Source organism: Buceros rhinoceros, unplaced genomic scaffold, assembly GCF_000710305.1.
Source record: "Buceros rhinoceros silvestris isolate BGI_N320 unplaced genomic scaffold, ASM71030v1 scaffold5038, whole genome shotgun sequence".
Classification (NCBI taxonomy): domain Eukaryota; kingdom Metazoa; phylum Chordata; class Aves; order Bucerotiformes; family Bucerotidae; genus Buceros; species Buceros rhinoceros.
This window is the reverse complement of record NW_010426210.1, coordinates 42,733-70,232: the sequence shown is the minus strand read 5'-3', so window position 1 is coordinate 70,232 and position 27,500 is coordinate 42,733. Positions and strand designations below refer to the sequence as shown.

The 27,500-nt window shown below is 43.7% G+C and overlaps 1 protein-coding gene across 1 annotated transcript in view; it reads left to right on the top strand.

Annotated features, from left to right (window-relative positions):
• The window catches only part of ANK3 (ankyrin 3, node of Ranvier (ankyrin G)), a 70,429-nt gene that overhangs the window by 7,210 nt on the left and 35,719 nt on the right, over window positions 1–27,500 (top strand). The window contains exons 3-12 of the mRNA XM_010141412.1: window positions 1,830–1,936; window positions 10,133–10,357; window positions 13,424–13,578; window positions 20,075–20,286; window positions 21,567–21,774; window positions 22,343–22,439; window positions 23,834–24,062; window positions 24,606–24,731; window positions 25,477–25,599; window positions 26,088–26,114. Coding sequence (XP_010139714.1) covers window positions 1,830–1,936; window positions 10,133–10,357; window positions 13,424–13,578; window positions 20,075–20,286; window positions 21,567–21,774; window positions 22,343–22,439; window positions 23,834–24,062; window positions 24,606–24,731; window positions 25,477–25,599; window positions 26,088–26,114 — 1,509 coding nt within the window. The remainder of the gene's footprint in view (window positions 1–1,829; window positions 1,937–10,132; window positions 10,358–13,423; window positions 13,579–20,074; window positions 20,287–21,566; window positions 21,775–22,342; window positions 22,440–23,833; window positions 24,063–24,605; window positions 24,732–25,476; window positions 25,600–26,087; window positions 26,115–27,500) is intronic.

The following is a 27,500-nucleotide window of genomic DNA, read 5'->3' as shown; positions in this document are numbered from 1 at the left end:
CTTCCGAGGTTAGATCACTTGGAAAAGCAGAAATCCACAGCGATGGCTTTCCTGCCTCAGCTGGGCTCTTCAGGAAAGGAGGGGGAATCCCTAGTGTTCTATTGGAAAGAGTTAGAAAACGGCCTTCATTAAATTGTGATACATTTTCAAAATGCTAATTACATTCATTGCCGTTGCTTAATTGCCTTTGTTTTAATGGCATTCACTTTGTCTTTGATGTCTGATGGTGTAATTTTTTTGCCCATCGTTGTTGTCTGTGCTTGAGCTATCAGGCCTCAAGTACATATCGTACAGCCAAAAGTTTAGTGAAAGATCTGGATCAAAGAGTTAAAGCAGCTACAGAAGGAGCCGTCGAGCCACCTGCCTCAGTGCTGGACAGATGAGAGTTGTACCCTGCAAATATTTCTATCAGTTGGTGTTAAATTATAGCATCGATGGGTTTTGGAAGGAAATTGGGATGCTCACGTGACAGAAAAGGAATGTCTGAAGAGAGCAGTTTTTTGGAAATCCCGAAGTGATGGGAGGTTCGCAGGTGCTGGCCAACAACAGAGCACTATCTGCCTGCTTATCTTGTGGAAGCTTCTTAGCAGAAGCAGTTTTGTGTGTTGATGAGTGACTTTGCCAGATTTACTACGAATGCTGATATTTCCATTCAAAATAATTCATTTGTGCTACTTCCGTGGGCCAGTACAGACAAAAATAGGTGGATCTAATAAAACTTCCTGGTGTAGAAGGGTATGCTCGGCTCAGGCTTGACTCGAAGCCGCAGAATTTGACTTGAAGACAGCCCATAGGGAAAGCTGAGAGTCTTAACAGACTCTGCTCTCTCTAGCTGTATTTGCCTGTGAGCAGAAAACAACCTACTTAGAGGCAACACTGACATCTTTAACACCGTCTTGTGTGACGATTGTGTGTATTGCACGACAGCTTCTGTAGCTGTATTGATGTACTTTCCAACGGTGCTTCTTAGAGCGTTGAGAAGCTTTCATGTCACCCGGGAAATATGGGCGTGTGGTATTTGAAGATTTCTTTGTGTAATTCCTAGGAAAAAATAAACAAAGAAAAATGAATATTTTGCTAGCGTGGCTTTGCTCATAGATAAGAGGATTTGTGGTGTGAGGCGGTGTTGCAATGCACAGGACGCGTGAGCGTGCGGTGCGCATGTCCATGGGCAGCAGCGAGAAAACGCCTTGATGTTTGTCAGATGGGGCAGTTAATTATAGCACCAGTGCGCCAGCGCTTCTCGGGGTTAAAGCTATTTTTACAGAGATGAGTAGGGACAGCGGCCCTCCAGAAAACGGCATTGGTGTTGGTCGTCCGGGTATAAAGACACACTAAACCCTCCTGATCATGCGTCCACAGCTTCAAGTAAACTCTCAGTGAAGTTATTCGCAGGTTCCGCTTGGATAAGGATCTATCCAATGGCGTTTTCTGCGGGGGAATATTCCAGTGCCTGTCTGTGTGGTGTATGATTGCAGTACAAATGGTAACGGGTTTCTTTCAGTCTTTTTAACCTCGCACGTGGAAGTAAAGATTGAAGGGAGGTGTGGTTGTAACGGAAGGAGGTGGGGAAAGCGGGCAAAAAGGATGTTTGAGGATAAGAACGTCTGAAGAATATTTGTAAGATTATTTTGTCTGGGGATTCTGTGTTTCTCTTACGGGACTTACAGAAATTTAAGACCTGGGATATCAGTGCTGCAATGTGGAAAGAGGCCAGATCTAAATTTAATAGAATTATATTAAGCTTGTATTGAAGACAAGTGTTTTTCATGTTAATTTTAAATTTATCTCTTTTTTGTTGTTGTTGTTGTCGTTGTTCTGTCTTTAAGCACCTGACGTTTCAAAGGGAGTTTGATTCTGATTCTCTCAGACACTACAGCTGGGCTGCAGACACCTTGGACAATGTTAACCTTGTTTCGAGTCCCATCCATTCTGGGTAGGTCACTTAACAGGTTTCTTTTATCTGTAAACGTGAAAGTGTGGTGTTAGCTGAAGAACACAGCTTGCTGTAAGGGCTGATAACGTGCCTGGTCCTGCCCCGGTTGAAGCCAGTGGCAACACTCACACTGACTTCAAGGAGGGTGCTTAATAGCAGGAGACAGTCTAAATTGTTGTGTATCAAACCAAAAACTTGCTTCTGCACTGAATGTTTTGAATGCCAGGACGTTGTATTCCCAGCAGCTTCTCTTTAATAGTCCTGTTTTGCTTTTCCTGTTGCTTGTGCTTTGCTTTACGTGTCACAAGGTGGTTTTGTTTGAATTGTATTAGATCATTTGGCATATGAAATCAGAGGTATAATACTATGCTCTCTGTTCTTTCACAGAGGAAAAAATGGGAGACTTTGCTTTAACCTTTTATCTTATTAGTATCTCCAGTCTCCTGCCTGTTCTCCAATATCTGCAGTCTGATTTTAGTGCTACTATTCATTTACTTATGAGTCATCGCTGTAGTTGTGGTGCTTCTTAACAGTACCACATAGACCTGATTTAAATGCAATAGTAGTAATGCTTGAACACGTATTGTAAAACCTTCCTATTAAATGTATAATTGAAAGGAATCTTTACATGTGAGATTGTCTAGTATAAATATTCATTGTTTAATTTGCAAGATCAGGGCATGAAATTTCATTTCCTTTCTAATCTACGTGCCCATTTTGTAACTAATTACATTCTTATAATGGAGTGCAGCTCATACCACGAGATTTCAGTTCCAAGCCAGCAGCAAGTCCCACAAATGCGAAGCTACAGTCGCACAGTACCTGTAAGCGCCTGTTTCTGCTGAACAGATCTACACATATATATATAGAGAGAGAGATATATATATGTATACATACATATGTAGGGGGTTCTGAGCTGATAAAGCACGACATATGGTTAACGCTAGAGTTGAAATATCAGGAATTGTTGTATGGAAAGCTGAAGTGTGGTGGTTGTTGCTAAAGGGTGTCAGCAAAGGACCTCTGAGAGCTGGTAGTCCTCCCAGTGGCATTACTGCAGGATAAAATGTAGTCAGGCCATTCGTGAAACACGTTTCATTTCTTCACTAGAAGTGAGAGATCCTCTAGTCCCCCAGCTTCAGCAGTTCACTGTCCTTCATTACAATATTTCTTCCCTTGATATTCAACTTAAAGTTTCTTTGCTGCAGATTAAGCCTATTTCTTGTCACATCCACAGCAGTCCAGGAGAACCAGTATCCTACTGGTCTCTTAACAGTGTCATGTGTGTTGGAAGACGTGTAATCCTCTCTTTTATAGACTAAAATGTCCCAGATCCTCCTAGTGGTGCTTCCCACGTTGCGGTGCGTACTTGCTGCTCTCTGGCTCTCCCCTCTGACGGCAGCTCATTTCTAAGCCAGGATCGCAACTTCCTTGCTCTGACACGTGACACTTTATCTTAAGCAACTCCACAGTGAAGAATTATCATTTTGATAACTGCGTTTTCTGTCGGTGAAGGTTTGTGATCTGCTGTAATTTCTTGGGTCTTTTCTGAGATTCTGCAGCCTGGTTGTTTTTATTTCTGGTTTGTGTTTACGTGTTTGGCTTCTTCCCTCTGTTTGCATTTGCCTTTACAGTATTTCAGTTTGTGGGTTCCAGAGCCTTTTTCCATTTTACCACGGTAGCTTTTAATTCTGCTCCTATTTTCCAAAGACTCTTCAGACCTCCCCTCTATCCAGTGTTCAAATCATGAATGAAGACATTAGCTTAGTAGCTGGCCCAGGACAGCACAAAGAAATCTGCACTTGAAGTTCCCTTCCAGTTTAACCGTAAAGCACTGGTGGTATCTCTTTGAAGGTAACTTCTCAGATGATTGTCTGTACCTTATCTCTACTGTCCCCTGAGTGCTTGCTGAAATACCAACACAATCCTTCCACACATCCACTGGGTAACTTCACCCTGACAAAGAAGGAAGTTGAGCTCATTTGACATGAGTTACTCTTGCTGCTTGTATTTTGTCTCGTTTTTATTTTGAGGGCTGTTGGTAGGTCAGTTGTAATATCTTGGTTATTCTTTAGGCCCTTCTAGACTGATTGTTGGATAATTTATTGCTGAATATTTCTGGTAGTTTGGGTTAGACCGATTGGTCTAAAATTTTCTGGCTCCTTTTCATCCTGGTACAAAACATGTCTGTTTCCATCCTGCCGGTCCTCTGGGACAAAACTTGTCTGCCCTTAGTTCTTCAACATGCTCACTAGTGGTTCCACCCCTCCAAATCACATATTCCCTTGTGTATGGGATCTTTCACATCAACTACTTCAGATCTGCTCCCTTTGAACCTCAGTCCTTACTAACGCAGAGGTGGCTTTAGCTGCTGCCAGCAGGGGACAGGCTGCAGACGTGCAGTGGTGGAGCAAACCGGGGCGCTGCAGGGGAGAGGGAGCATCTGAGCACCAAAATATTCTCCAAACAGGTATAGCTTTTCTCCTTTGACAGATACGGTCCATCAGAAATGACGCTCTGATGACTCAGTTCCTTTGTTAGGAAGAAAACGTCACTCCCTCTGCTTTTTCTTTTCAGCTGTGGCCCCATATTACCATGTGGTAGTGTTTGGCTTCCCTGTTGTTTTCGTCTGGGGGCAATCCACAGATGCTCCCTTCACATCTTGCAGTATCTCATCACGTCTGATATGCAGAGGATCACGACTTCTCTTCTGTCAGTCTTTCTCTGAAAAGCAACTCCTTTTCTGTTTGTTACGGTGCTTCATCCCTGGCTTTGTCCTCAGTTTTTCTGGGGCCGTGGGCAGAGGTACGCCGTCATGGTCCGGGCCACCCTGGACCCACCAGGCCTGACCCCATCGCTGTTCATTGCTCATCCTCCCTGAACCCTGCCATGTGCTGTGCTGGGGGAGCAACTCTGCAGTCTGCCCCCTGGGTTGCTCTCTTCCCCGTTCACCCACCTTCAGAGCATAAACGTTTGTTCCCGTTTCTTAACCGAGGCAGAAGGGGAATTTTGAGAGCAGGATGTGGAGATCCAGCAATGTATCGGTGAAAGGGGAAGAAAGACGGAATTGTTGGCAGTAATTTCAACTCTTCTGGTTTTTCCCTTTTTTAAGCCAAGATAATGTTTTATGTTTTGCTTTTTGAGTTCAGATAAGTTGTTTTGCCAGCATATGTTTTGAACGAGGTCCATTGTAAGCAGTACATTGAAACGTGTCATGAATCTTGAGGCCTCTGGAAGGGTAGAGACCCTTCACTAAAATGACCTTTGGCTTTCAGATGTGAGCTTACTCATACAACTTTCTCAAACTGAAATGTGGGTGTGCTCTCCTCACGCTGCCTCTTTTAACTCCTTGATTTTCTAGCCGAAAGAAAGAAATTAATGTCACACAGCCTTCCATATCGAGAAACTCAGAAATATTGGCTCCAGTCCTGCAGGGGGTAGTACATCACATCAGTCACAGTTTACTCCAACCTCCTGTACACACAGAACTCCTGCCGTACGTGTCTTTATGCATTATAGGTTGGAAAATGAGCTGCTGTAGGGAAGTACAAGAACTGGTTTGCCGTGGCACAGTGGAGCGTGTCTGGGGAATGGAATAAAAGGGCTTGTGTTACAATAAATTCGCTGTTGACACAAGCAAATTGCAAATGCTTTTCTCTTCTCCATGTGCTTCTGCACTTCTCACAGAAATTAAGGGCTTGTGCTGACTGATTAAATGAACGCTTCCTTTCAGATTTTCTTCCATGTGTGGCGTATTTTATATGATGTAGGTCACGATACGCAAAGCAAAAGCCAAGTCATTTCTAAAGTTGGCCTTCAAATGTGTTGCTTTTGTTATTTTTCTGATTGTTACTTTTCCTTTGCACTTATTATTGATATTTTCTGTTGCTTGCCTCTAATTATCTTACATTAATTTTTCCCATTTGCTTTCTAAATTATTTTGCAGCTATTCCTCTCCACTCCCCCAGTATGATTCAAGGTGATAACTCTGTGCTTTCTGTGAATCCTCATTTTCATTTCTTTTTTTTACCTTCTTTCCCACAGAGTGTGTGTAGATGTTTGTAGTGCATCCGCCCACATCCTCATCCCTTCCATGTATTCCAGTAGAAATGCTCATTAGCGTTTAGCATTGTGTTTTAGAGGTCGTGTTGTAGTTTCCATTATTAGTGCAGCTTTAATTTAGGTAAGCATCAGCTACTAATCTTTTTGATAGAAAGTGCATGAAATACTGTTTGGAATTATCGTTACCGTTTTAAGTGGTAAATTACTAATTTGGAAACTAAATAGGGAAATTATTAATGTGCTGTTGACAATGGTGACCTTTATGTGGGGGCAATATTTATAAAGGCTGATCTGCTAAAGGTTTTGTCTTCACTGAAGGCTGCAGTGTGGTGTGGACACCAAAGTTGGCTGTAATGGGGAACAGACTTATCTCAAGGTTTGATCTACCCTACAGGATCGTTTTAGTTGAGAGAGACCTTTAAGATCATCACATCCAAACATACACTGAGGACCGCCAGGTCACCACTAGCCCATGTTCCTCAGCATCACATTGACACGTCTGTTAAATGCCTCCAGGGATGGGAACTCCACCGCTGCCCTGGGCAGCCTGGGCCAGGGCTTTACAACCCTTTCTGTAAAGAAGTTTTCCCTCAGGTCCAACCTAAACCTCCCCTGGTGCAACTTGAGGTTCTTTCCTCTTGCCCTATTGCTTCTTACTTGGGAGAATAGACAATCCCCACCTCGCTCCAACCTCCTGTCAGGGAGCTGTTGAGGGCAAGAAGGTCTCCTCTCAGCCTCCTTTTCTCCAGGCTAAAACCAGCCCTCCCCAGGTCCCTCAGCCGCTCCTCAGCACACTTGTGCTCCGGACCCTCGACCAGCTTCTTTATACCTTCTGGCCCTTCTTTGTTCATGCTTCTGCTCACTATGAGGAGTGAGCATTAGCAGTGCTAAGCTCCAGGTTGCCAAGGCTGGACTGACCTTGAAATCTCCGGTGTCAGCGTACCTGAGAACTTGGGGCCTGATTTTCATAGGTTTTAACATTTTAACTTTCTTTTATTATTATTAGTTTAAGCCAGTTGATTTAAGTACCTAGAAATTTTAGTCAATCCACTCTTATATACTTGTGTCATCTAAAGAGTTTGGGTACAGAGACAACACCTTATTGGAGTGCAAGCTTTGGCATTTTTGCGTTAGATGAATAATTCCTTTTTTTGTTAATTCTGAGATGGCTTAACATGCCAGTAATCACGTACGTGATAGGCAGCTCTCCAAAATGTTGCTTTATCCTGAGCCATCAGGCCAAGCCCAGCCTTGCCAAGCTCCCCGGGAGGCCCTTCTGCTGCTCCATGGTGCACCGACCAGATGTGCCTCCCCAGAGCTGACGCAGCATCGACCCCGAAGGGATGCTCCAACCAGCCACCCCTCCACCTGGCAGACTTTCATGTAGCCTGAAGTGGCCCCATCTCCTCTGGAGGCAAAAACCATGCCCGTTTTTAAAAGGCTACCAAAGCACCAATTGTGACGGGTTCCCTTCAGTATTCTCCCCTCAATGACCAAGGGTTATGGGTCCCTACTTTGCTTCATGGTAATTTTTAATGGATTGTCTGGAACTCTCTTCAGAGCTAGTCATGAGCTGGCTCCTTGCCAGCTCTGAAGACCAACCATTGGCCTGCCCTTCCACATGCTTAGTGACATCTGCCTCCTACCATCAGCCCTCACCACCCACTGTATAGAGCAGTTGCAGGGAGAAAAAGCAACATAAACATGTTGACAGGCTAAAAGTGCTCAGTGAGCAGAATCCCAGGCTGGTGGGGTTGGAAGGGACCTCTGAAGATCACCTAGTCCAACCCCCCTGCTAAAGCAGGTTCACCCAGAGCAGGTTGCACAGGATGGTGTCCAGGCAGGTGTTGAATCTCTCCAGAGAAGGAGACTCCACAAGCTCTTTGGGCAGCCTGGGGCAGAGCTCTGCCACCCTCAGTGTAAAGAAGTTTTTTCCTTATAGAGAAAACAACTTTTTCCATATTCCCTTTTCCCAGAGGGGAGTGGAAACCAAAGGTCCAGGCTCTCTAGAGCTGGCGTCTCTGCTTGGTACAGCCTTCTGCTAGCAAACAGAAAAGTGGTCCAGTCAACAAGTTTACAGACCTCTAAGATCTTGTGATCTAAAATATTAGGATTACCATACTCCATAATTTAAAGGTTGAGCATATTGGTTTTGTCACAGGTCTAATAGAAAGCACGGGATCTTAGTCGTTCAGCAAAGATCCCGTCCCTCTGAAACAATTCCTCTTATGAGGAATGGAGATACCCCAGCAGCTACCCTTGGATTGGTTCAGTGTAGTGTACAGTGTGTTTATCGAGGGGGGAAATGTGGATACAATTTATTTGTATGAAAACTACTGTGAAATATCATTAATTTTATTCCATGCTTCAGTACTGTAAATTGTCTGGGGCACAAGAAGCGATGAATTGGGGTTAGGGTCATCTCGGAAGGCTGTTTCACCTCCCCACCTTCACTGATGGATTTTCATTTGCTTTGAAGAAAGGCAGTGTAGGAATTTCTTTATCTGGAACTCAGTGGGACAACCTTTCTGTCCTGCTTCATCTATTTTACAGCTTGTGTCCCTGCCCGCCTGTCTCCCACAGACCACTGTATACCAAGGCTTGCTTACACTCCTGCTTTTGTGCAGCCTTTAGCCACCCACGTCAGCCAGACTTCTGAGTGCAGCTTCTCTGCAGGCCTGGCCAACGCACATCAGCTGCTCCTTTTGATATCCCGCTGGTCTCAAAAGCCAATGTAACCCGCCTCCACAAATCCCCATTCATGCTCCAGAGCACTTGGGGGCTCTTTAAAAAATCCTCATGACCCCCCTGGATTTTTGGCTCTTCCCCTTAGGTCACTTTACAGTAGGGAACCAGGAAATCAAATGGATTCACCTGTCAATCACGCGAAGGTTTAGTTCTTCAGATCTGGAAGGCTTGGCCATAGCCTTGAAAATAATGAAACCATTCAGCAGATATGCCCGCTCTGTCAGTGTCTGCATCTCGTACAGAGGGAGCAAACAAAACATGAATCGGCGTCACGACCTCCCGTCCCTCTTGATACTGGCCTGTTACTGCATCCTCTACCTGAGGCAATTGTCTCTCGGCAGCTTATGGTGCGGAGGGAGAGGGGAGGTCTTCTGGAGCACCGGAGGAGCCCCCACCCCCAAGCTGGGTAGCCCTGTGGGAAGCTCTGTGTGTTGATCCCTGAAAATTGGAAGGATTTTTGCTGCAGTTTTGAAAAGGGCTGAAGTCTGATTTTGGTCCTGGGAGGAGATTCCACTGTCCTGTTACTGTTCTCTTACAGACAGTAACACTGCTCCTATGCAGCTTCTCAGCATTTCACCGATGAAATAAACCATGGCTGTTAATGATTATTTTGGTAATATTCATTATTCCCTTGCAAACAAAAAGACTTTTGTTTTAAAATCTACCTCTCACCACTTACAAATGTAATTGCTTACCCTCCTATTATTACATGGGAAATTATGCATTGGAATGACACTGGCAAATGCAATTTTTCTTTAATGTTGCTTTTTGCTAATGAATGTCCTCTTCCCGGAGGAGTAATGACATGATTTCCTCCAGAGAGCCAGCAGCCTAAAGAATGGTTTGTACTTGCTATCCTCACTCATTGCCCATCAGTGGAAGCCCTTAGTGGCCTGGACTGACTATCACCCACGGTGCCAGCACTCTCTGCCAGCAATCAGGACTGTCTGAAACGAGACAGAGAGCAGGTTTTGAAGGCTGAGATCCCCAAAACAATAAGCATTTTTGATTCTCTTTTTCCAACCCTGTCTGGTTCCTTTCTGCATGGGAGGCTGTTATTTCTGGACAGTAGATTTAACAGTAACAGAGGGATGCTTTTAAATTCTAATAAACCACTACTAATGCACTACTTGTATGCTCTCTCAATCCACATGACTCAGTAGCACCAGTTTGTTTCACCGGGCTGTTGCTAGACCTTTAGCAATTCCTGCTTTTGATAACATATAGTTAACATGTGAGTATAACTTTTTAAAGAATCGTGTTCTTTTTAGTTTAGCTGGGATCGGGAGGACTTTTCTACTAATGTTTTAAAGACTGTGGCAGCTGACTCTCTGCTGATCTTCTGCTTGTGACAATTTTCATTGACACGTTTCCTTTTTCCTACAGTTTCCTGGTTAGTTTTATGGTTGATGCACGTGGGGGTTCGATGAGGGGTAGTCGCCATCATGGAATGAGGATAATCATCCCACCACGCAAGTGTACAGCACCAACCCGCATCACCTGCCGCTTGGTAAAGAGGCATAAACTGGCGAGCCCACCACCGATGGTTGAAGGAGAAGGATTAGCAAGTAGACTTGTAGAAATGGGGCCAGCAGGGGCACAATTTTTAGGGTGAGTTGTTCTATGAATTTCATCGTTTATGCTCATGTTTCATCTGTCATTTCCTTTACCCTGTGGATCTAAGTAATTGAACATTGACTCTGCCTCATTTGAGCATGTCAGATAGACTACTTAACTGGAAATATTAAAAAAAAAAAAAAATGCCAACCTGCCCATCCTTCCAAAAGTACCCTTGTATTTGAAGGGGAGCTTTCCCTCTCTGATGACTTGCAGGGTGGAGCTGAAGGTAAGGAAAGCCGTGAAAAAGGCCAGGTCATGCCCCCATCTACTCATGCAACCTGCCTTTGAAATCAGGAGTCACACACCTATAACCCAGAACAGGTTTTGGCCCTGTTGCTCGTAGCGTATCGGAGAAACATCACTGCAACAAAAAAAAGTGTCCTAAAGTCATCCACTGAGCTCTGTTCCCTGTGCTGTGGCATGTGCACGGCTCCTGCCAGGGGGGCAGGCAGCTGCCTGTCTCCATCCTGTGGAGCAAAGCCACTGAGAGCAATGGCAGAGCATTGAGCAGTACCAGTGCTAGGAACTAACTTTTTTTAGTCTTAAAATAGGGGAAACAATCCACTATGATGTGGCTTTTTTTTTTTTCCCTTATTATAAATTTTGTTCATTACCATGAGTGGCACCCTGGTGTAAACTGCTGGTTCTGTCGGGAATGACAGCTTGTTCCTAATTTCCCCTTCTCGTTTCTCTTCCTGCTGCATGGATGTTATTCAGTAAACTGCATCTTCCTAACACTCCTCCCCCTCTAAATGAGGGTGAGAGCATGGTTAGCCGAATCCTGCAGCTTGGTCCACAAGGAACAAAATTTATTGGGTAGGATATATTTGGAAAAGATACAGAATGTCTACAGTTTTTCTTTTGTTTCCGATTTTTTGTTATTCCCATTTTATTTTTATTTTAAGTTTTCTAAAGCTTTCAGTTGATTTATGTCACTGAAAGAAAATCATAGTGGCTTGATTTACTATAGCTCTGCTACTACCTTGTGCTTACAGGCATGTAAAATCCACTGCCGGCATTCTGCTTTCATAACTTCTGTGCTTTCGTAATTTCTTAAATTTGGAGTGTTTCGACTGCATCAAATACATTTTAACACACGGTGACAGTCCTTTAAGTTCAACCCCGTGGTAGAGAAGGTATTTACAGGCCTTGAGTCTGTTTTGGGAAGAGCATTTGTAAAATGTGATCTCGTAAAGGCTATTATCGAAGACCAAATGTCATTGAGTGAACGGCTTCGTTCGGCAAGGTTGGAGGAGTACTAATCTTTTCAACCTGCAAGCGGCATCTCGTTAAAACAAATTGATAAAGCCAAGCGTCCTACCCAAAGGAACTGCAGTGTGTAGTCTAAAAATGTATGAATGTTTCTGTATATTTTTGACTGTTGTTTTCAAACCATACTGTGAAATTGATTGTATTAGATTTTCAAATTATTGGTGAGTGTTTGGTGTTCCAAACCTGTTCAATACCTTCTCACTGAGTATTCCTGTTAAATGTCATGCACAAAACTGTGTGGTTTCTAAATATTTACAGAGACAGTATCTGAAATATTAGCCTGCAAAGATTGTACTCTATAGCGTTAGCTTTCTGTTTGTACTCTTTTTGAACTAGAGAGTCACTACCTTAACCAATGTATCTGAATTTTTGGTATTCACATGCCTTGCACAATGGGAGACAGCAGCTGCGTTCCTATTGCTTGTTAAAGGGCTTGAGATCAGAGGAATAGTCTGGATGTTCTTAAAAGTATCAGAAAAATGTCTTTATTAAACTCTCTCTGTCTATTTTCACAAAAAAAACTGTTATCTAACCCTTCTGCCTTGGTGTTTAATGTGAACGCTGGACTTTCAGCTAGTTCCTGTTTTTCCTCATGATGGCTGCTATGATTTCCGTGCTCAAGCAATGGATTGGTTGACGCACCTGACACCTTGTAGGTGTGTGGTACCACAGAAGTGCTCATATTTCTCCCATTGTGTGATGCTGCTTTTAACCGAGTGATTTACAAAGCAGTGAAATCCTTTACAACCTCTGTAGGAAAATAATGATACTGTCTATTTAAATGTCTTAAAGCTGCATAATCCATGATTGTTCACTTACTGTGTGATTTCAGTCGGTTTGTCCTAGCGTACTTTAAAGCGCATACCCTGCCTGTGAAGCGTTTGGCAAAAGTGTCTGTTTTGTTAAGGAATGGCACATGAAGTGGATGGCGGTTTCTGTCGGTCGTTCACAGTAACTGTTCAGTAATGCACTTGCAGTCCTCTGTTGAAGGTACATTGTCTGGTGACATAGGTGTATTATTAACCACCTTCTCATCCCCTTTCCTTCCTCCCAAAATGTTTGACGGTGACTAATATCAGTGTGGTCGTGATGTTGCTTCGCTCAGAGAAATCCATTCTGAAGAGATCTAAACCTTCTCCAGTGGTGTTTACAGTGCAGATGTTCCAGCTGTGATTTGGGCAGGAGAACCAGAAAGTGAAGCTCATGCGAAACGACCTCTTGTGTTTCCCAGGAGCTGCATCAACAGACAGCCAGGGAGAGCTTTGAAAAGTTTGGGACGTAGTTTGACGTTTAGAACCCACAGGCACGCGCAAGTCGTGCTGCAGTCGGTAGCTGTTGTGTGTGTAGAGATAGCCGGAGTCTTTCTGAACTAACTTTGCCCCTTTAAATCCCCTGAGCCAAATCCAAGTTTTGACTAGGGTGATGCCAATGGGAAGACAGCAGTGCTGTGTGTGCTGGGGGCAAGATGGATCACCTGCATCCTGGGATGAATGAGCAGGGAGAACTGTCCTTTAGCAAAAGGTGTCTCTGTTCTTTCATGTAGGAGGCTCTTTCAGAAGATTTACATTAAAATTGAGCTATACGTGGGTATTTTCAAGTTACGTACTAATTATCATTTAAAAGACAAAGGATTGTGCAGCTTTGGCAATTTTAAAAACATTTTGACTGTAACAGTGCTAACTCTTCAAAATGACTGTAGTTTTCTTAAGGACTTAACACCTATAGGTAAATTAAGGGCAGTACGGAGATAGAGGATTAAAAATAACAGGATTCCTTTTTCTCTAGCCCTGTCATAGTGGAAATCCCGCATTTTGGATCAATGCGAGGAAAGGAACGTGAACTAATCGTACTTCGAAGTGAAAATGGTGAAACGTGGAAGGAGCACCAGTACGACAGCAAACATGAAGACCTGACCGAAATTCTCAATGGCATGGATGAAGGTAACCGTCCTTTCGAAGCTTTAGCAAGCCTTACGTTTCTACAGGCTTGCTAACGCGAGCGGATTAAAGCAGCCTGAAGGTAGAGAGTGCAGAGGGGATCTGACTTTGGGCAATGCAGTGTGTGTTACATATTAAACTCGTGGGAAGAGTGAAGAGGAATTGTTCAGTAGTGGCCTGGAGACATCCTGAAACAAGTGGTAAGTTTTGGTCTGAAGTCTTGCCAAGTTTAAGCCAAGTTGCACGGTTGCTTTACAGCATGAAGCTGAGAATAACATCCCAGCTGGAGGTAAAGCATGTTTCTGCTCAGGCAGGGCCACGAGAAGGTCATTCCAGACCGACGATGAAATGCAAGTATCAGTTGTATTAGACCTTCCCACAGATGTGGACCTCAGCCCGTAGACCCCTCCTCTTTGCCTCCCATGAATACACAGCCTGCCCTCCTGATGCCCGTCTGGGAAGACTGGCTCCCTGGTTTTGCTTGGACGTTGCTGTTTGTGTGAGAGCCCCTTAAGATGAGAGGACTCAGCTGTAGGCACACAACATCAGAAGATGTTGTGTCAGATGCCCCCTGCAGACACATTGAGGGCAAAGCCAGGCTGGGGCTGCAGTGATACCTTGGCACCACTGCTTGCTTTTCTTAGCAAGTATTTCTCGATGCTTGTGCTGATAAACCTTTCTTGCGCCCTTTGCTTCTGAGTGTGAATAAAATAGCTTGTGGTTTGAACTTTGCTTTTCTAGAAGGGTTTATCCAAGGTTTATTTCTTTCTCTGGATAATTTTCTGCAGGAAGTCGCAGTGTGGTGGAGCACAATGCACAGGAAAGTTCTTTCATTAGCAGCAAAAACATTTCAAGCAAGTGAGAAGGCTGTGGGTGGCAGCTCTGAGGGATACTTGTGAGCAGGCTCTGCCTTTGGTCCTGGCCTCTCGTGTTTGAGGGGGTAGCCTCGGCAAAAGGCATGCTTTGAGAACATGGGAAGGAGAATAGTGCTGTTGCGAGGGGCTCCCTAAAAACGACTGAGATTTGGTGTTTTTACTGATTCCCTTGTCTGGGAATGGGAATAGCAGGAGGGGCTTGTGTAGTATTTCTGCTTCGAAGTACTTGAGCTGCACGTGAGCTTGTAAAAATAGAGAGCAGCAGCAAAGATCTGCTTGTTAGATGATGATCTATTGTAGCTATTTATTTCAAAACAAATCTAACAGAACCAATCCAGCAGTAGCACAGAAATACTGCAAATGTCGGGGCAGTAGGTTTGGAAAAATACAGTAAACCTTGTCCCAGAATAGTGCCTAAAGTAGTGGAACACGCAGAAGAGTGAGCGTGGCCCAGGATGTTATTGCCTGGGGAAGAATAGCTTCAGAATGGAAGGCAGTAGTTGAATAAAAAATCTCACCACAACTCCCTACTTCTCTGTGCCCTGACATGAGATAGGGAGAATGATTTGCCATTTGGGTGAAGCGTCGGTGCCTTGTCAGTGGTCAGGTAGGCAGTACTGATCGGCAGCTCACTTAGTTGCTTCATGTGCTTTCTAAACGGAGCTTAGTTCCATTCTGGGATAGGAAAAACACTGTTCTAAAGTGCTCCAGCTTGCATCGCTTATGAATGAGCTCTCTAGATGTGTCATGTGGATATATTCACATTTTACAGGGAAGAGAACTCAGTAAATAAAAACACATTGAGAAAGGTGGGCATGAAGCCCTCAGTGTTTAGAGCCTAAAATAATAAAGTTTCGCAATTTGGAGCCAGAGTACAACTTTCTGATCTGTTGAGGGTTTCAGGTGGCTCTTCCCTTCCACCCTCCTGGTGGTGGTTAGCAGGTTTATGTACAGCCAGTGAAACACAGGAAGTACGATGGACAGTGGACTGTTCCCTTGTAAGCAAAAATATTTGCCACCTTAAAAGCCAAGCTGCAGAAATGCCTGTTGCTAATCCAAGCAATCGTTTATGAGGGGGAAAGGAGAACAGTCCCTGCAGACACACCCAGAGCATTGTGTTGATTATTTGTTTGGGTCCTTTTAGCTTAATCTTTCTCTAGTTAGGAAAAAAACCCAAACAAACAAAAAAAAATATCCACTGTGCATTAAAATGGTACAAAGGTCTTGACAAAATTCTGCTCCAGGTGAATGACAGCTTTTCTGTGTAAAAGATCTCCCAAGCAGTGCAGCGAAATGACAAATTTGTACAGTTAGGAGCAGGTTGGCTTTTTTCCTCTGATCTTTTACTGGTTGGTTACAAAATACCGCAATTGGGCTTGGCTCTGAAGGAGTATCTTGCGTCTCAGATGCCGGAACTTTGGAACTTTTATTTGGAATAAAGAGGCAGAAACAATCTTTAATTGAAATAAAAAGCAGCCACATAGTTGTTTCCAGAAGTGTAGTGTGTCTTCATCTGCAGAGTCATCTCTCAAAGCCATGATGTGCTGCAGGAATACTCCTTTTTCAGTTAAAGGCAGCGGATCTGTGTTGTGGTTCACTAGTTCTTACCTATCTGCGTGGCTTTTATTCCCTAATATACTGATCTGGTAAAGATGCAGTTTGCTTCTCTGATTTGTTTCTTTTCCCCAGATTTGCTCTTCCACTTAGCCAGCAGGGATGAGAGCGAGGACATCTTTCCTCCTCGCCCTCCATGGGGACTGCTGCAAACCTGCCTGTTCTTTACTGGGAGCAGCACCATCTGCTGGGAAACCTGGTCTCAGACTCCAAATAACCCAGAGCAGGAGGCACCACTGCAGGGCACTAAAGGCAGGGTTAAATTATAGCAGAACTTTGCTTTTGTTATCGTGAAAGAACAATGAACCCTGGTTTAAAGAGTCAGTTTTCCTTTGGCACCGTCAGGTTAGTGCTTAAATCGTTTTTATTCCGAAGATGGTGCTGTACTTAGGCAAACGTTGGGCCGAGGGAACACAGGGAGCTTGGCATTGCTAGAAGAGGAGGACTTGGGTTCCAAACACAAGGGTAGCAATTCACAGCTTTTAGCCATAGTACATTTACATTTGAATCAAGTAAAACATGTATTTATTTATTTATTTTAGGCAGCAACCCTCTGTCTTTTAATTAATTAATAGGTTGCGTTTTCATCCAGGCTCCTTTTAGATGGAACTTGTGTTTCCTTCTTACCTTCCTGCATCCTTCACAGGTACCCTAGAAGACAAATAGTAGGAATAGATGCACACACTGGGGTAGCCAATCTTTTGACAGGCATTTGCAAACTAGCAAGTGAGCCAAGAAATGCAAATATTTGTGGCCATGATATGCTTGCAGCTGCGCAGCGTGGTTGGGAAGCTGGAGTTTTTACATAACTGCTGCTTTGAATCTGCAGGTCAAACCAGAGTGTGATCCTGGTTATGCTTGAAGTTTAAAATACCACAATAAATCACGCTGCAGTGATTTTGCCACATTTCCAGGAGACGTTTTGAAACACGTTAAACTTCGTGTGGTGAATGGCAAAATGCTCAAAATGGCCAAAGAAGCACAGAAAGGACATTGCCTTGTCTGAGGATGAGACCTCCTCAAACTGGGAGCATCTAGTTACATATCTGGAATGCTAAAGCTGGGGTGGTGGGTCTAGTTACCAGGGGTTTTAGGACGAGTCTTACCACCCTTAGCTGCTTCTTGCCCCTTCCCGTGTGCTCTTTCTGCTTCCATCCACCTCCTGTACTTTTCTCCATGTGAGCGCTGCCTCCTGGGTGCCCCACTTTTAGAGCAACAATTTCTTAATGGGCACATTCCCCACACGCACATGGGGAAAACTTGTATCCTGTGCTCATCCCACCTTTCTCTCTCTGTGACAAGATCAGCTCTGCTCCAGCCAGTACTGCAGGTGGGTTGCAAAACTCAGAGAGCTGATCAGTCTGCTGAGTACAGGTGAGATTTGCTTTTTTCAGTGCTAGCAAAACTCTTTCAAGGACCTGGTAAGGGACATCAGATACCAGATCACACCAAGACACCTTGAAGCTCCTGAAACAGCCAGGTGTTTTGTGACTTTTCTTACTCTGTTTACAGTCAGAGAACAATTGCTCTGCGTTACTTTATCTGAAAGTAGAAAAGAAAGGTATTAGACTTGCATGAATTTGATACACAACAGCATCTCACCTGGCAAAACTGGTGTGATTGCTGTCTTTGACCTGAGCCGCCCTGTGCGAGCTCCCTCTCTGACCTCGGAGAGAACAGAATCACGGAATCATTTGGATTGGAAGAGACCTTTAACTGTTCACCCTGCACTGCCAGGTCACCATTAAATCATGTCCCTGAGCAGCGCGTCTCTATGTCTTTTAAGCCCCTCCAGGGATGGGGACTCCACCACTGCCCTGGGCAGCCTGGGCCAGGGCTTTATGACCCCTTTTGTAATGAAATTTTTCCTAATATCCAGCCTAAACCACCCCTGGTGCAACTTGAGGCCATGGCTGGGTTTCTCCTCTGTCCAGAAACCTTAGGCACATTCTGTGTGGTTAAACACCTCCCCACACATCTCCCAAAACGCAGTCAACCAACTAAAAAATCCTTCCAGGTTTTTAATTGAAACTCATTGCATAGGAATGAAGTGTCAGCAGCTAAGGGCAGTGGGAACGATGGTAACTCGCTCTGTAAGATGCATGACGTGTGCTCAAGAAACGTGACCTCTCCCAGGACTAGTTTTCCCTGTTTCATTAATTCTGTCATGCTAACGCTGCATTTCTGCTGGCACACAGAGAGGGAGTTTGATTGCTCATCATCTATTCTTTTTTTTTTTTCCTGTTAGAGGGCAACTTCATATAGAAGCTTACATATGCATTATCCAAACGTGACCTTCTGATATAAAGTCCAACTCCTCTCCCTGCCTGTGTGGTGGTCTTCCACTCTAATCATCACATCCTCTTCCTCCGCTGAAGGACAGTGCCTGCCAGGCACTGATTTTCTACTTCAGGAGGATTTTAATTACCCTTCATCCCTGTGAGCATTTTACAGCGAGTTTAGTCTGTAGCCACAAACAGGGGAATGCAGAGGATTTTCTAGTCAGGATTGTACCTGCCTGGGAGTTGAATCCAGTTTGTCTCCCGCACAAGCCATTCCTTCCGGAGGCTGTGGGCACAATACCTGTTCCATTAGAGGGCTTCAGGTATCCATCTCTGAGTCAAAAGAAGCTGACGGTAGGATAAGAAATGATCCTCTTCTGGTAGATACATATGATCCACAGCAGCACCGTGCAATTAATCCAAATTACCTCCTGCACGTTTTAAAATGGAAAACTGACATTTTACCCCATGTATATTCTAATTCCCTTGAAGCTGTAATTGAGCTTACTCGTTCAGAGGAGGAAAATGTCTCGGTCACGTAAAGAATTGTACAAGTGCCTTTTGTCTCGGGACCACTTCTGATCCTCCTGCTTTCTCTTGCTGCATCTGATAGAGATGTCATCTTTCGAGGATCAAACTTTCTTCTTTAGGAATGTAGTGTTCTTTATAAGGAGGGAAAGAAGAGCGGAGTGCTGGAATGAGTTGTGTCGTTATCTCCATTCATGACTAGTATCTGTATCGCAGGGATTTCACTGGTGCAGATACATACATACACACATAGAGTTGCATAATTAGATGTATTTGTGGCATAGCACAAACAGTTTTCCTCAGAGCATATAGGTCTATGTCACCTACTTGATTAATTGGTTAATTAATGGTAGATACTCCTTGCGCCTTCCTGAGCCCTGGTGACCCTACAAGCTGAAAATGTGGCTGAGAGCATTAATTACTGATGACTTGTTTCTGTTCTGGTTGTCTCTGGGGTTGCACTAAGTTTCTCCAAGAACTGAGGAGCACAATGCAGTTGTTTTGGGGCAGATTCCCCCCTGGTATCCGAGTGCCTGAGTGGGAAGAGATCCTTGCTGTGGTTTTACTCTGCTGTGGTTTTGACAGAGCTCTGTCACATCCACAGCGTCCCATCAGGTTTATAAGGATGCCAGTCTGGGAGGGAGATAACTTTCTCAGGTGCTGTAGCTGGGTGAACTCTGGATTGCAAACTTGGCATGAAGTTAGGTAGTTCACGAACTGGCTTGATTTCACGTAGTTTTCTGTGTTCGGAGCTACATGAGGGAAGAGGCTGGAAATAAATGTCTTTTGAAGGTATGCACAGGAAGATAAGTGCACTTGTGCACTTCCAGAGATAGATAAGAGCGGAAAGAAGTTTGACCATCTCCTTCAGACCTCCTTGGACTTCCGTGCTGGGTGACAAACCTTCCATCCTGCAGCTGGTGCTGCTGCAGAGGCTGTCACTTGCTAGTGCTCAGGTACCCTGGCAGATCTGTGTCCGATGCTGTTGGCCCTAAGTGTCGAGACTTAACGCAAAAGTTCACAGAGCAAACCAAAGCTTGATAATTAATAGCACTGAATAGTTTGGGGTTTTTTCTCCTGTAATAAATAAAAAACCCCCTCTCGATTTTAAGGCATTTTCAAAACCTCACGCTCACAGATGTGTCTGGTATGAACCTGGGCAGGTAGTGCCTGAATGTTTTAACTGTCTTCTCCCACCAGAGCTGGACAGCATTGAGGAGCTGGAGAAGAAGCGTATCTGCAGGATCGTCACAAAGGATTTCCCTCAGTACTTTGCGGTGGTTTCGCGAATCAAGCAGGAGAGTAACCAAATCGGCCCGGAGGGCGGGGTGCTGAGCAGCACGACAGTGCCGCGCGTCCAGGCGTCCTTCCCTGAGGGTGCTCTAACCAAAAGAATCCGCGTCGGGCTCCAGGTAAAGGCGCCCTCGTGTTCATAGCTGCAGCGTCTACAAGCCTCTAAATGCCTTCCTGGTGCTGGAGATGCACCGTCCTCCTCCCCAGGCAAAAGCCAAGCACCCCTTTTATCATCATCTTGAGTATTGCTTAGAATCTGAAGAGCAGAGAGAAAAGCAAAGACCTGGAGCCACCGCAGCCTCGGTGATATTGTCTGGGACTTTGCCCAGTCTCCCGCGGCAAAGTAGCAGCTTGTGATTGCTGTTACTGGGCTGCCCTTTGCCATAGGAATGTGTTTGGTAAAGATTTCACGCAGCTGTTTGCCAGCTGTTAGCGGGTCAGAGACCTCCCGTATACATCTGCTGTAGCTTAGGACATTGACCACCAGTGTTTTCAGTGATGGGTGGAATCTGCGAAGAGCAAATAGCTTAAACTCTCCTTAAACAAACTGCACAGAAAGTGGAGAAATAGTCTGTAGGAGGTATCTTCTTCTTTGAGCTCTGTTAATTATCACTTAAAATTACTTAATAACCTGACAAGACTGATGGGTTCATGAAATAGGGATGCTGGTTTGGATTTCAGTGCCTGGAATTCATCCTAGAACATTTCTGTTAATGATATTTCACATCTAAAGTTGGTTAATCATGAGAAAATGGAAGCTTTGCTCTTTCAGCTGCCTTTCTAGAGCTCTCTAGTGTGCAGGAATCATGTCTCCATGTGCGGTTTGGACTGCTGAGATTGCAATGTAGCTACTTATTCTATGCTTATCAATAAGTTGTGCAGTTCAAATAATGCAACGAGTCACATATCAGCCTGATTGAAACAGGCTTGAAAGTTTTTTAAAGAAAAAAAAGGGGCAAACGGATCCAAAACCACATTTCTCGTAAGATGTCACTTCTGAGTTCAGGTCTTAGATGACAAAAATCTACAGAAATTCTACAGCATTTCTTTTCCTTTATGTGTTTAATATCACCCATCAGTGTAAATTAAAAACAAAACCAAACATGCTCTGAAAAACTCTCAGCACATACTGCAGGCAGCCGTCTGCGATTTACAGTTTTGCTCTACGTGGTAGCAATTAGGAAATCATAAGTGGGTTGTTGAGGAAAATACTAAGCATGAATTGTACTAATAATCACCCCTGAGAGCTATAGGAGGAGGCTGTCTGGGGAGAAAAAAAGAATTCTGCAGAATTCTACAGAAAATAAAAAGAAAATTGAGTTATCTTTCGGGAAACAGTTCTGCATGTCTATAAAGAATGTGTTCAGCACTGGCTTAAATACGTTCCCTGTGTCGGCAGGCTCAACCGGTTCCAGAGGAGATTGTAAAAAAAATCCTTGGAAACAAAGCAACTTTCAGTCCCATTGTCACTGTGGAGCCAAGAAGAAGAAAATTTCATAAGCCAATAACCATGACAATTCCTGTGCCGCCTCCGTCGGGAGAAGGTGTCACCAATGGGTACAAAGGAGACACGATGCCCAGCCTTCGACTTCTATGTAGCATTACAGGTGAGAGAAAAGCATGTCCTTTGCAAAGGGGTCTGTGACTCAGTGCCTCTGCCCTCGCCCTCATAACTGTACAACTCGTGCTTTCCAGCAAGGGAACACTGGTGTGCTTGGTCCAGTAGAGCTCGGATCAGTTCTCCTGTCAGCTGAGGCTATTTGGGAGGTTCCCACTGATACACTGGGCTTTGAATGTGGTCTCAGGCCATTGTAAAAGAGCTTTCCCAACAGATATTAAACAGTGTTTTGTATTTAGCCAGTACGAATAAGTTCTGCCTTGGCAATTAGACGTGGTTGTCAGTAACAGCAGTTTGCAGAAATAATTCTGTCCTAGCTGTACGAAGGTGAGGTTTGCTGTTGACTTGTAGATGGGCACTCGGCTTTACATCAGCATCATTTTCTGGTGTGTAACGTGTGAAGTCGTACGTCACATGTAGCTCAGCTGCTGGAGAACATTATTGTCTAGGTTATCTTTTGATAGATGAAGCAAAGTGATTTCAGATAGAGGTATCCTTATGTGGTCCGTCTGTGCTTGGCATTTGAAAGAATATCTCCGCGGTCTGTGTTTCTCTAGGAGGTACTTCACCTGCGCAGTGGGAGGATATCACCGGCACCACTCCGCTGACGTTTTCAAATGACTGTGTCTCATTCACCACCAACGTTTCAGCCAGGTATGGGAACAGAGCTTGCCAAATGCACCCAGGGAGCAGTTCCGCTTGATTAACAAAGCGCACAGTTGTGAGGTGGCTTTTTGGAAGTCTTTTGCAAGACTGATGAAGCAGTGATGGACCAGCTGCTGCTTTGTCACTGTGTATCAGCATCCCATGCATCCACGGTCGTGGCCTTTGCTGTTGCGATGTCTCCTGGCAATCACACGTGCTATTTTTCTTTGTGGTACCACAAAGGGGTTTGTTTTTCTGCAAATGGTGACAGAAAGGGAAATTTTAAAATGCTCATTCAATAAAAAAAAAAGGGGGATGTATAAAACCAGGTTTGTCTAAAAAGTTAGAGACATTCAGTTTCTGGCTGGGGGCTTTTTAGTTGAAAATTACGTAAAATTGCTCTCCCCAAAATACCATTTGCCAGAAAAATCATGGTTGGAAATCAGTTTTGATGGACTCAGTGGGCTTACATGCTGACTGGAGGCATTCGACAGGATCTGTACAAATCACGCATCGTAGTGGAGGAAATTGATGGTATGCCAGGTAAAGAGTTTATTATTCAGATTGTAACATTTGCTTTATAACGCTTAATAAAGAGAGAGAACTGCTGAAAGACCCAAATAGATCAGGGCCAGAATATTGTGGGAAAGACTCATACAGGCTCCAAATTAAAATATTCATAACCTGTATCAAAATTATCATTAAACTCTGAGTCATAAAATGAGAAAATAACAGTATAACATCTGTCACTTCAGGAAACTTCACTCTGGTGAGTGAAACATATTTGGCATATTTGGTTTCATCTCTTCTCCCATATTAAGAATGACAGGACGAGGGGGAATGGCCATAAGTTGCACCAGGGGAGATTTAGGTTGGATATTAGGAAAAATTTCTTTACAGAGAGGGTTATTAAGCATTGGAACAGGCTGCCCACGGAGGTGGTGGAGTCCCCATCACTGGAAGTGTTTAAAAACCGTGTGGATTTGGTGCTGAGGGACATGGTGTAGGGACCCTGGCAGTACAGGAGTAACGGTTGGACTCGATGATCTTTAAGGTCTCTTCCAACCAGATGATTCTATGTGGGAGACATTGCAATACACATGGTGGTTTGTCACAAGAAATAGGATTTCCTTGCTTCAGCTTCAAATGAGGCTTCAATCAGTTTTATGAGATATTGAGTGTGAGAAGGGTCAAATACAAATATCAACATTTTATTGCCAGGTATTCCCAGTTTGGGATGGTTAAAGCTCCACTGAAAGTAGAAAGTGACAGCTTTGGGAAGTCTGCAAGGACAGTGCACATGTACAAAAGGATCACAGGACACCATTTCTCTTTTTAAAGGCTTAAGCAATGTTTGAGCCTAATGAAAAGTGGGTTTAATGGTTTGTTTTTTCCCCACTCAGATTTTGGCTGGCAGACTGCCATCAAGTACTAGAGACTGTTGGGCTGGCCACACAGCTTTACAGAGAATTAATATGTGTTCCTTATATGGCCAAGTTCGTTATATTTGCCAAAATGAATGACCCCGTGGAATCTAATCTGCGTTGCTTCTGCATGACTGATGACAAAGTGGACAAAACTTTGGAGCAACAAGAGAACTTTGAAGAAGTTGCGAGAAGCAAAGACATTGAGGTATTTTTCTTACTCGCAGCCGGCTTCCTCCCTGTAAAGGGACAGTGTGTTTTGTGGCATCTAAGTGGCCACAGCCACCACAAGCCCAGTTAACTAAAGGTTTGCAGCAAGGCTGCGTCAAAAAATTTCTTGAAAGAAGGTCAAAAAGGGGGAGCGTGAGGACCTGTCTCCAAATAGATGGCCCAGGCCAGTCTGCAGTGAGTTTTGCATGCGCTGCTGTTGAGTAGCTCTTGTTGGGAGTTCCTTCTCATTGGTGCTAGAGGCATACAGTTGTGAGTAGGGCTGGTTTGTGCTGCATACGTAATCACCAACACGCTGTTTCTTGTAGGACATCTACACGTTCTTACTTCAGAAAAGCCATTTGTGTAGCTCATGGTTCCCCAAATGTCTTGCACAGTGATTTTCTAATTTGTTGTTGAATTTAATCCGAGTGGGGACTTGTGCTAAACCCAGGAACTGTGATGGGGGAAATCATACTGTATTTATGTGCATGGACCTGCTATGAAAAGAGGTTTTATTGACCTTTGTTTATTGCTTTGATAGGTTCTGGAAGGAAAACCCATTTACGTTGATTGCTATGGAAATCTGGCCCCTTTGACTAAAGGAGGACAGCAGCTCGTTTTTAATTTTTATGCTTTCAAAGAAAATAGACTGCCATTCTCCATCAAGGTAAAAGCAAAACAAGCCAAATAATCCTGCTGATTTTTTTCCCGCCCTCCCCAGTGATGACCCTTTTTCAGCCCAATAGGACTAACTTGCCCCGAGGATGTAAGTGTCACTGTTTAATATGTGAATACCTTGGAGAAGGTGCTTTGCATGAAGCCACAGAAGAGCTGCTGGCAGAGCTGGGGCCAGAATACCCATGCTATGGAGACAGAACCTTTTATTAAAACCATATCCCAAGTTAGATCTCCAGAATAGTACCAATAGATCACTATTTCCCAGGGACTGAGCAAAGGAGAGGCATTCAATTACATACCGTAAGCAGAGCAGCCTCAAAAAACGATGCACAGACTGTTCATTTCTAGATTTCCATGGATGGACACTTGCTTTCCTTAGCCTTATCGTAACTGCTGTGCAAAAGAAGTTTTAAAGCATTTTGGTGAGCAAAATACGGCAGGAAAAAAAATGAAGGTGAGCAGAAAATGTCTCTCAGTAAAACCCCAGTAAGAAGGTGTCTGGTTGGACTCGCTCAGCATCTTGTCTTGCATGGATTTACTATCTGAGAGCTTCAGGCTGATCTAACTCTCATGGTAGCAACTTTTCTCCTTCAACACCTCAGGCTGAGCTCCAGCTCGGTGACATTGGTCTTTACCCGTTAGATAGCTTCTTGTGGAAAGAAACGCTCCAGAAACCTCCCCTGCGTGTCTGAATTACTGCCTATTGCTACACTGCACTAAAATTTCTTTTCTAGGTAAGAGACACCAGCCAGGAACCTTGTGGTCGATTATCGTTTTTGAAAGAACCAAAGACTACAAAAGGACTGCCACAAACAGCGGTTTGCAACTTGAATATCACTCTGCCAGCACACAAAAAGGTATTTGTAACAAAAGTAAATATTTTCCTTAGGGTTCGTTTGGTTTTGGTTTTGCTCTTTGAGTTTTTTGTCCTTTTATTTTTTTCCCCCCTGCTAGCGATAAAGAAACCCTGTGAAATGCCAGTAATGAGAATGCTTTGGAATATGATAAAGGCTTTTTAAATTTGTTTTATTGGTTTCCTGTACATAGAACGCTTTTAAAGTCTCTTGTTACCGTGGTGTCAAGTTCCTATAATTTTTCTGATCTGTTTACAGCTCATGCTTCAGCCTGCAAGTCATAGGTTTACGCTTTCAGTATTGTCACTTGTTGATTTGCATTGGATGTAAGACTTTTTTTTTCTTTTGTGTTAACATTTTGGATTTGCTTTGCCTTATAAATCAGCTTGCATTTTGTGCTCCCAATTTGGTCCTTTTCATATCCTGATATTCTTTTCCCTGCTGTCCATTATAATATTCCTTGTCTCTGCAATGCATCTTGGGACCAAAAGGAAACAGAGTCAGATCAAGATGATGAGGTAATACAAACACTGTCTTCTGTTTTTATTTCCTTCAGATTTAGTGCAGAAAAGTCATATGTTATAGAAAAAACAAACAACTCTTTTTTTAACTCTGGCATTGAAATGATACCTGCAGGATTAACCGTATCCTCGACACCTGATAGTCTGTTGCAAAACAGAAGTGCACAAATGTGGAAAAAACATGATTATGTATTATGAAATTACAGCAAGCATTGACTAATAGCAGTCTAAAATCTAACTCGTTTTCTTCTGAAAAAGGATAGAATTATAAAATTGCAACCAGGTCCATTCCTGGCCAAGTCAAGAAGAGTTTGGTGGATGTGATGGAACCTCTTGGAGTAATACTGCCAATGCTTTGGTAGCTTGTCCTTCGGAGCAGGAGAGAAGTATTGCTGAGACCACAGCAGCGGCCTGTAATGTGTTACTGCTGAAAATAAACAGAATTCTTAGGAAGAAGCAAAATAGTCAGGAACAATTTCTAACTATTGTGTGCAAAACTATTTTCAAATAAACCTCCGATATTTGCGGCTTAAAAATCCGCTGTTTGCTGGAAACTGCAACATTAGATTGCCAGGAAGTCGAGAGAGTTTTCCTCCCTAGGGGTATACTTATAAACGAGGTAATCTTGTAAAAGAAACCTCGTAGATGTGTCCTGTTTACCTAGCAGCAAAGTTGTCCTCTCTTCCTGGTGGCAAATAAATAGCAGTAGCCACCTGCTGATTAAAATAATAAAAAAAAGGCAACAAACCAAAACGCTGCTTACATGTTAAAAAATAACAGTAGCGACCCCATCCCTTTGTCTCCACAGGATTTGTTCCCAGTGAGCTATTATACCGCTGTAACAATAGTTTTCTTTCTAAACAACCCATATTTTTAGCCACATAATCAAGAGAGCCGATCTCTGAAGGGCTTTTAATACGTAAGACATCACGCTAGAGCTACGCCACCGAACGCACAGCGACTTACGATGCAATTTCTTTGTGAACAACAGTAGTCTGCTTTCTAATCCGCATCTTTGCATTTTGTGCCTATTAAAACAATTCCCTTCCATGCCTCTTTTGTCCTTAATGTATTCACTTTAAAGCCAGCGTACGTTGTGGTGTATGTGCTTTCAGGCCAAATCAAGTTGGGGAGAACTATTCGATGGGTCCGAGTTGTACTCTTATGGATGTTTTATGTCTGTATCTGTAGTCTTTCATGTTGACCTCCTGTTTCTAGCCAGAGGTGGTTTATTTTACAGAGAATTAAGAATGTCATACCATTTCTAGTAGTGTGAAACAGCTCATGAAGTGATAATGAAGGGATAAGATAGTATTGAGACGCTTTAAGGCAGGATCATGAACTGCTCTCTAAGCTCATCTACCTCATAAGCAGGAACATGAG